The sequence below is a fragment of the Corylus avellana genome, chromosome ca6 (genome assembly GCF_901000735.1).
Source record: "Corylus avellana chromosome ca6, CavTom2PMs-1.0".
NCBI lineage: Eukaryota > Viridiplantae > Streptophyta > Magnoliopsida > Fagales > Betulaceae > Corylus > Corylus avellana.
Window position 1 is genome coordinate 12500624 of NC_081546.1, and position 10607 is coordinate 12511230.

The 10607-nt window shown below is 34.0% G+C and overlaps 1 protein-coding gene across 1 annotated transcript; it reads right to left on the bottom strand.

Moving 5' to 3' along the window:
* Positions 1 to 1782: 1782 nt before the first annotated feature.
* On the bottom strand, positions 1783 to 4097 carry LOC132185752 (uncharacterized). Its single transcript, XM_059599527.1, has 2 exons — positions 3880 to 4097; positions 1783 to 2402 (listed from the first exon to the last, which is right to left on the bottom strand). Exons 1-2 carry the CDS (start codon positions 4057 to 4059, stop codon positions 1866 to 1868), a joined length of 717 nt encoding a protein of 238 aa, XP_059455510.1. The 5' UTR covers positions 4060 to 4097; the 3' UTR covers positions 1783 to 1865.
* Positions 4098 to 10607: the final 6510 nt, after the last annotated feature.

The following is a 10607-nucleotide window of genomic DNA, read 5'->3' on the forward strand; positions in this document are numbered from 1 at the left end:
GAATCTAGAGGAATCACAAAAGACAATATTGGTGAATCCTAAAGAATCCTGAAAGACATTTACGCAATTTCAAAAATCATGCCAGTGGTGATATCCTATCTAATTATATTTGGTAAATTACCATTAATCCTTCTCTCAAGCCTAGTTTGGGAGGTAGATTGTCATTGGGGTGATAGTTTGAAGGGGTTAAGTGAACTTCACCCTTATTTATTTAAAATATGCTCTCAGTTTTCCCATTGGTTTCCGATCGATCAACGTTGGACCACTGGTGGCTCAACGGTAAGTTTATTTCGTTTCCATTGTTTTGGTGGGGGGCTTAAATAATATTATCAAGTGGAGACTTTATGTTTGGTAGGGACCAGTTAATTAATATGTTAAATAAAATACGATTGTAAAGCTTGGTTTGTTGAGTCGGCATTATTAATATTAATCTTTATTTTGATGTAGCTAGGGTTCTATGAGGAAGGAAAAAAAGTTTAAGAAAGTTAAAAAGAAACCGAAAAAACTAGGAGAAAGTGTTAGAATAATTAAACTAAAATGTTATCCCCCTTTTCACGGCATGTGTAAATTAATAGTTTGATAAAACAAGTACCTCTTGTGCTTGTGTGCATCTATGGCTATTGAACAAGAGTACAATGTTGTCTCTCTACCCTAACTCCAGGGGCGGAACCAGGATTTTGAGTGTGGGGGGACAATTTTTTATTTTTTTTTAATTAAAAGGGTAGGTCGGAGTGACTAATTGTGGCTATCCTACCTAGGCGTGACCATAGTAGCACCTACCGAATACATAGATTACAGGTTATTTTTGTTAAAATTTTATTATAGTTACTTAGTACCACTAATAAGTGAAAGAATGCCAAATAAATTAATGAATCCAAACCCATCAAATATTTAAGTTAATTAACAACAATGAAAGCTAAAAACAAAGTCTTGCTGCTGATAAACACAAGGGAGTAAAAAATTAATTTGGGGGGACAAATTTCTAAATTTGGAGGGACAAATTTCTAAATTTAGTTAAGGAGCAAATATATAAAATATATCTACTTTAATGAAAATTTCAAAAACTTAATGTCCCCCCACTGTTGTACATAGTTCCGCACCTGCCTAACTCATAACAAAGGGTGATCATGGATTCAATATGCAAACTTCATTCATATATTAGCATCCACAAAATGGGCGCATGCTACAAAACAATTCATTATAGGCGTAAATTATCAGCCGCTTATCATAAACAATCGAAAAATTGAACTTTCATGGCGTGCATGAGTGGACGGCAGGAAAGTTGAAAGTGATACGGGTTGGCCAAGAATTCATAGCTTAAAACAAAATAGAATGGCTATGCTAGTCCATCCAAAAAAAATAAATGCAATAGGAAGGCTATTGGCTCAATTCATTAGAAGGATTAATTTGAAGGGAAGGTAGCGAATCATATTTGTTAATTACATAGATTAACTATATAGATTTATAATAAAACTAAGAACCAATTACTATACATCGAGATAATAGATTTTGGATAAAGGGAATATTTTGTTTTTTTTTTTTTTTTTCACATCACCACAATTGAATTTCTTATATCGTCATGGGCAAAAAGTTGATTAATTAATTAATTAATGAGTAAATTATGTATGTGGCCTTAATGTACAGATGACAAAAGCAACCTGAACCACCCATTGAACTTCCTAGTGTGTGATGCACCAAAAGTTGGTCTATTAAATTAGTATATATTAATTTATATATCTAAAAGCAACTTAGACAAATCAGATTTCTTTATATTGCCCTAAAGGCATACACACATAATCTATATTTGATGTAATATTAATAGTTTACAACTTAATTAATTTTTATTACAATTTGTCTTTATACCCTCAAACAAAATCCCTATTTCCATTCTCCTCCCCCCTTCCCTTGCCAATTTTCTGACACATAAAGTCGAGGTTGTAAAGCACCGGCACCATTGCAGCAAAGCAGAGGAAAACCAGCACCGGCCCAAATATCCAAAGCAGAAGGGGGATGGCTAAGTAGAAGAGCCGGTTGCCCACAGTGTTCAAAAGGCAGCCCTTCTCTAAAAGATCTGTCAAATATTCTGCTGTGACTATCCCCACGGGGGGGTCCTGTGGGATGGAGATGAGGAGACAAACCTGGTTCAAAAACCTAATGGAAAGAGTGTGGCAAAAGAAAGAGAAGAGGAGAAGTGTAAGGAGTGACACGTATTTTAAGGCCACCATGAATTCCCCATGAGCCCCATAAACGGCGTCGTTTAGGGGCTTCTTCACGCTGTATGTGCTGCTTATGACTGCTCCTAGGCCTGCGCTGACAAGGATCGAGGTTGTCGCCATTAGGGTTGATCCCATGATCAAGTTCCGGAGGGTTTGGACTGCCAGGATATTCTTTCTCTCAATGTCCTGCCAAAATTTAAAATTCCTATAATTAGATAATTAATGGATAAAACAGAAAAAAAAAAAAAAAAAAAAGACTTTTTCCTAGTTGTGACAAAACATGATTAATTTTAGTAGTGCAAATAAGGAAACATTTACTATCAACATCACATACCACATAGATAAGTGGTATTATTGAGCCACTTTTAATGAAATGATGATTCACCATGCATGTTACCCCCACAACAACATTTCACTTTTATTTTTCCTGCACTAAATGTAATTTATTTGGCTAGTAAAAACATGTAGAAGCACAGTAATTTTTTTCATGATATGTGGAGGGGAATGGCAATTGGTAAAGATGTTCTCTTTAGATACTTAAATAATTCAGGAATGTGAGATAGCCGCCATATTGTTTTTTTTACATGTCCGCACAAGGTAAGATGGATTCGAGCTTGACGTGGTCCTCGATCGATTGAGTTATGTTACTTTTTAAAGACGATAACTAGACTGTTTGATGATGAAAGAGAAAGAAAAAGAGAAAAAGATAGCAGATAGCCCAAAAAAAAAAAGAAGAAGAACATGATAGAGAGAGAGAGAGAGAGAGAGAGCGATTGGCTTATATCATGAACATAAAATTTTTCTTTTTAAAGAAAGAACAAAAAGGTTTTATACCATAATAATTGCTTTACTCATTGGCACAGCATCAGGGACGGATATATATGGCCCCCTTCATCCCTCCTCCACAAAATAAAAAATTGTTAAAAAAAAAAAATTTATCCTTTAAATTTGTTTTTAACAAAATAATCTTTCAAGCCCTTTTTTCTTTGCTATCTGTCCATGAACTTCATGAAACTATGTTGCGGAAATTCTGTATGTTGGTAACAGGAAAAAAAGAGGGGGGGAAAAATTAGGATATGGATTTAATTTGTGAGTGAGAATTGGCTGAAATCTAATTCTGCTCTGCCTAATTCCATATATTGTGATAAATCTTGGCGATGTGGGTAGGTTTGCGAATTAGATTAAAGTGAAAAGACTTGGGTTGGGTCACAAATGAATAGATGCTTCTCCCATACCGGCCAGCGAATCTTTTTTGGCAGCTTCTACTCACAGAGTAGCGTACGATGCGAATATTCCACTAATATTAAAAATTCTGTGCTGTCATTCAGGTGCGCGCGAAGCCACCATCTATACATGCACCTTCGTTCATATCCAGATCTTTTTTCTGACTCAAAGGTGTAGATGATCATATCATCAGATCGATTTTTGCCTGAACCAACAGGAATTTGAGTAGCACTGAGAGCATGGTAAGTAGTGGATGATGGTGATATTAATAGTTTGAAGCTGATCAAAGTTGATGCATTTTCTGTAAACTTTTCATATATATATAGAGAGAGAGGTAGAAAGATACGATAATATAAAAGAGAGCGGAAGCGGAGAGAACTGATGAAGCGTTAAAAGGAAAAAGAAAAGACATGGAAAGAAGGAAGATAGATAGAGATACCTTCATCATGGCGTCGACCCAGAAGCGTCTGCCGTGTGCATTTCTTCCGATGGTGGTACTTAAGGGGTCTGTCTGAACCTTATGCCACAGCCAGACATGATAAGAAATGCTTATGAGAAACCCTAATGGTACCAATATTAGATCCAGATAACTTGGCTTCCAGTCCATCTCTCTCGTCATCTCTCTCTCTCTCTCTCTCTCTCTCTGGAGTTACTTGAATGGAGAGTTTATAAACACGCAAAACCTTTATATCATATTATAACTGCTTCTTAAGTGTGTATGTACTTTCTTTATGTATTTCCCTAAGAAAAGAAAAGAAAAAGAAGGAGAAAAGTAGGGAGGAAAGCAAAATATTAATATAAACAACATTTCTCTTGTGCAAACAGCATAAGTGGTCATTCTTGTTTGGCTTTAATTTGTTGCTTTCCTGTTCTTTCAAGCCCTTTAAGCTCTTGTTGTCCATGTGATATGCTCCCAGGGGAATAATTACGTAAATAATAAGACACAGGCATTTGGAAAAGAATAACAAAAATTTATAAAGTAGAAAACCTTTTATTGCATGTATGAATATCTTTCAATGGTTTTTGGGAATTGAAAAAGTCAGCTTTAATTTATAACGGCTACCGTGGACATGGAAAATAAAAAAGGGTGGGGTTGATGAAATTAAAGTACCCTAATTGTAATTATGAATGAACAAGAACAAATACTCACCGCAGAAATTTGAATCAATTTTTCAAGGAGTGGACTTTGAATTGCTTGCTGTATACGAAACTGAAGTATTTCACGTGGTGATTTTAAGGGTGAGTTTTATTTAAAATTTAGATCATTTGGTACTAGAGTCAAATACTACGTCAAGGGTTTGAGTTATGGAGGGGGAAGCCTAGCTATGAGATAGAGCGAATCGCCTTGGGTGTCGGTTAGAAAGCGTTGTGGTATATTACGATCTTAAGTGTCTCATCCAACTTAAGCATAAGTTTAACTATATACATGTATATAAGCTATTAGGTACCGTCCCCTTATAAGCCCCTTTTCATGGGTGAGATCTATTCAAGATTTATATTAAAAAACTTTCCAATTTTAGCAATACAAGCCCTTTTTCATCTAATATTAAAAATTTTATTTATAAATAATTATTGTGGTCTTTTAAGATACAAAATCAGTCATCTTCTCTCTCTTCTTTGTATAGATACAAAAAATATAACCGTAAACAACCTTACACAACAACCTAATGTCCTTGCATGTTTCTTGTTTTGGTGAAGAACAAATTGACACTCGGTTTTGCAATTGCCACTAGGGTGAAATGGCGGATAGTTACTAACCCGTCTGCTAATTGCACTAACTGCTAATCATTTTTTAAGGTGGTTAAATAAAACCGCTAACCCCATATATATATATATATATATATATATATATATATCTGAGCTAGAACAGTAACATGAACATTGCTGTATTTTGGAACAGTGTTTGCTGTATTTTGGAACAGTGATTGCTGTATTTGGGCTTCTCTAAGTCTCAATCTTCACCAAGATCATAGGGGTCTTGGGCTTCCTAGTAAATGGGCTATACTTGGTTGGTTGAAGAGGAGGACGAAGCTGGGCTTTGTTCTCCTTGTTCTTCACTGCCTTCAGCTTTAAGGAGAAGGCTTCTGCAAAGGTTCTTAAGGTCTTCTTTACATTGGACCTGAGCCATGACTATTGCAATTTCTATCTGTAGATGTGATTTGCTTGCTAGGAATTGGCTTTGAGTGGTGAAGGAAGGGAATTCTCTTTGTATTGATAAAAGTATTTTCTGAATGTTGAATTTGTCCCACCAGCGAACATATCTGTTTCTTCTGCAAATTCCTTGATCAATGACATAATCCCATTTGAAGAGCCATGAAATTTTATATTTCTTTGCCATATGGAGCAAGGAAGGAAATTAACTTTCTGCTTCATTAACTCTGTAGACTGAAGCGAACTACTGTAATGCATCTGCAAGTTCTGGGGGTAAAATCTCAGGAATAATCCCATGACTTTGCCACCATCTGTTGAACCAAATATGGAGCTGACTGCTGAAGTTGTTATCAAAACAAAGATACCAAGAATGACTGTTATTATTGTTTTGATAAAAAAAATACTTTTGACCATGCTTCAATGTAATCATAGTAGCTGTATTGAACTTGGTGGCCCTGCAAGACTTTGAGATTAGATGGGTGACCCCATTCTTTTGGTGAAATGATCTTTGTGATATACATTTTATCAAGGATTATTCTTTTCTGTTCTGGATCAAATTTGTCTGGGATAGAGTCTTTGGTAATTGATGCTGTTTGGAGTAAAATGTTTCTGTAGAAATTGATGGATTTAGATGGGTGAAATTCCATTTAGGAGGGAAATAATTCTTTACAAGATCCAAAGGATTCTTGAGATGACGCTAGTCATGTTCTACAAAAAACAGGTTTTCTATATAGGTTTTTTGGACAAACCTAGATCTGTTGGTATGGGTAATTGGCTGGTTGGTATAGAATTTTTGCTGCTGTATGAGTTTTGAAGAGTTCTGTTGGGTAGGGATAATGGTTGCTGTAGGACATTCTACCAACTGGTAAGGGTCCGGATGACTCGGGGTTGCTAAAGTGGATGAAAAAGAAGGTCTTGGGGAACCAAGAACCTGAAACTTGTTTAACATGTTAATGGGTGAACATGTGTCATAGGGGTTTACATTTCCTAGGCTCAGGACTATATGGTGACTTGGTTGTGACTTGATGGAAGGTGTTTTATTTTTGTTTTTACTGGTTTTTATCCACTTAAAATACAAGAATGATATTAGGAATTGTTTCATATATAGATCAATGGCTCATATATGAAAATGTTTCATATATTTCCTGTGAGTCCCCTCTTGGTATCAGAGCCATTAGATCCGTTCATCTTAATGTCCATTCATATATTTGTTAACTCCAGAAAACAGAATTGTAAAACAAGTATATTTTCAGATGTTATCTTTAGCAAAATCTTTAAGTTATATGGGATGTACGCTTTGTGCCGTCAATGTGCCGTCAACGCAGTTAGGCCGGGTAGGCTTGTAAGTCGGGATGACACATTGTAGGTGTAACGACCTAGATTTTAAAACTCTTATTTAAATAATATTAAATAGATTAAAAATATAATCGATAAATTAAAACAATGATATGTGGATTAATGATATTAAATAACTATTTAGTGTTAAAGGTATATTACATTGATTTTTGACCTCTTATGTATATTACTTCAATTCTAAAAATTTAGCTTCACTAATATGTTTATGGGCATAATCAAACCCAATCTAGTGAATAAATTATTTATATTGGTGTTTAGCGAAGTCATAAATTAATTTGAAGCTTTTAAGCTTTTCAGTTTTTTTAGCCTAAAAAGCAGTGTCTTAATTTTCATACTGTCTAAATGAGATTAAAGCTGCTAAAGAAAGATACCAAGGCTAGCCACCTTTGTTGAAAGCTTAAAGTCTTCTAGTAATGATGATTATAGTAAATATCATGATTATAATGATTTAATAAGGCAAGTGGCCAAGTGGGAATGCAAATAGTTAAAGCCTAAGTTGAATTTGAAACTTTGTATAGGCCAAAAATAGACTCAAACAAACTCAGATGAAGTCGAACCAAAAATATAAAATGTTTGTGGAGTCCTCTATCTACTCTCAAAATTTCATGTCAATCGGAGTACGTTTGGACATTGAAAAATGGATCGGGATACTCTGCCCTCATTTTGGACGAAAATTCTAATTGGTATAGAGCATGAAATATGGACTAGGTTCATTCTTTTGGTTAAATACATCTCAACCCTTAGATCAAATGTGTAAAAATAAATCCTAATCATTCATTCTCTTATAAATAGAGCCTTAGCTAAATTCACTTTCACTTAAGTTTTTACAATCTTAGAACAAGTAAAATTGTTTGCTCCTCCTTTCATTTTATTTCTTAGTTCTAGTCAAATACCATATAGCCTAGATCTTTCTTGTAGTGTTCAAGCGTTTTTTTAAAACTAGCTACCTAGAGAAGATTTGGTGGAGTTTTACTTCTAAAGGATTATTGGGTAAGTTTTTCTTGTATAAATATCATGATTTATTGCTTTTATTACTTGTCCTCATTTAATTGTTTAAAGACCCAATAAGCGTATAATGTAAAATAAAGTAATGGATACAAGTGAATTAATAATAAAGAGTTAGTGGACAAAATCAATTAAGGACTTACAATATTATCTATATATTATTTACTTTACAGTATTTACATTCAGTCATTTCTTTTATGTCATTTAAATTTCTGTTCATATTTCTGGCGGTAAGGACCATTTGATCTCATCCCCGAAATATGCATTGTTTACATTCAGTTATTTCTTTTATATCATTTAAATTTCTGTTCATATTTATGGCGGTAAGGACCATTTGATCTCATCCCCGAAATATACATTATTTACATTTAGTTATTTCTTTTATGTCATTTAAATTTTTGTTCATATTTCTGGCGGTAAGGACCATTTGATCTCATCCCCGAAATATGCATTATTTACATTCAGTTATTTTTTTTATGTCATTTCAATTTTAATTCATATTTTTGGCGGTCATCCCCAGAATATGAATTCAGTATTTACATTCAGTCATTTCTTTTATTGTCATTTAAATTTTGATTCATACTTTGGTAGGTACGGACCATTGGTCTCATCTCCAAAATATGAGTCATGTTTTATATATATTATTTATAATACTTGTTTGTATTTAGTGATACTGGCCATTAGCCTCGTCACCAAAAATGAATTCAGGCATAAAGCTTGTTATAAGTAATTATCTTAGATTAATATAATAAAATGAGTAAGTAAAGATGAAGTGACGGATAATAAATAAATATAAAAGATGAGGGTCTTTAAACAATGATATTATTGGAGAATGAACTAAGTATTGTTTGTATGTATGTATTATATGCAGAAGTGGAGCAGAATACTACACTAAGGAGTGTAAGTATGGATATACTTACTGAGTACTAGCTTTGTTTTATTGTTGTAGGAATTCTTATTTTGTCTTATGAATATAATTTTGCAATACAACTGCTGCATAATGTGTCTAATAAAATGGGCTGATAAGATAGCCACCTTAAGAACAAGCTGGGTGGATTGCCGCGAGGAATTGTCGGTATCTCGGTGGATGGGGGTATATAACCGTCCAAAAGGCCTAATATATAACTAAGCTGGGGCGGTGTAGTTGCCAGCACCAAACAGGTAAACCTCTAAAGTGTGAGGGACATAACGGACGTAAGCGGGCTGAGAGCTCATGAGAAGAGGTCTGAAGAAAGATTATCATAAAACACAAACTAATCTGTCATTACGCTGCATTCACAACTCATTCATTATTATATATTTTAGTCTTTAATCTTATTTGTTCAAACTAGTCTTTTAGTCTTTATATCTAGGAAAATAGATTACTCACTTGTTTGCCTATGTAAATATGATAACGTCATCTTTACATAGATCTTGATGCAGGGATAGAAAGTGAGGACGATGGTCCTTTTACTAGTTTTGATGGTTGATAGACCATCTGCTGCAGGATTTATGCTTACTCTATGGAGCAAGTCTCATTTATGTTAATCGCTTTTATTATGTATGGTGATGTGTGTAAACTTAATAGATATTACTATGTTAATGAGAAGAGGTCTGAAGAAAGATTATCATAAAACACAAACTAATCTGTCATTACGCTGCATTCACAACTCATTCATTATTATATATTTTAGTCTTTAATCTTATTTGTTCAAACTAGTCTTTTTAGTCTTTATATCTAGGAAAATAGATTACTCATTTGTTTGCCTATGTAAATATGATAACGTCATCTTTACATAGATCTTCATACATGGATAGAAAGTGAGGACGATGGTCCTTTTACTGGTTTTGATGGTTGATAGACCATCTGCTGCAGGATTTATGCTTACTCTATGGAGCAAGTCTCATTTATGTTAATCGCTTTTATTATGTATGGTGATGTGTGTAAACTTAATAGATATTACTATGTTAATTTAGGTGCCGTCTGTGGCATATATTTGGTACACCTAGTGTATACATATGTTGTAATGAAAACCATGTTTCTATTTTATTTAATAATATATCACCTCGAGGTATTTCAGTCAGCTCAACTGTGTTGTGTAAGTTATTCCTAGGTCATAGAAAAAGAAAAAAATATACATACTCCGCTGTAAGATTGTATTTTCTAAAGTTGCAGCGTCACGACTTCGATATTTGCTAGTTCAAATATCGGGGCATTACAGTAGGACAAACAAATAACTATTCCAGAACACTTAAAGACCTGTTAAAGAGAAGCATTTGGAAGTAGAAAGTCTTCAATTTTGTTGTCTTGTCCTTAACAAATATTTTGAATTATGTCTAGGTTGTTTAGATCCACATCTTCTATGAGCTCTAGATCTAGTCTACCTTCTTTACCTGATATAGTTAATGAAGAAGAATACAACATCCCTGAAGGAAATATAGATTCACATGATTGGAACATACCCAAGGTCCCAACCAAAGAAATTTATAAATCAAGTTTTTCACTCTTGTCTTTTAGCAATGACTACAGCGTAAAAACAGTTGAACAAGTTTATGCTTTAAATAAACATCATGATACATGTCAATTACTTTCTAAAGAAGTAATTAAAAAACTTAGAAAAAAGAAAATGAATTTCCTTCACATAGGATTAATCCAAGTTGCGGTAAAACCCCTAG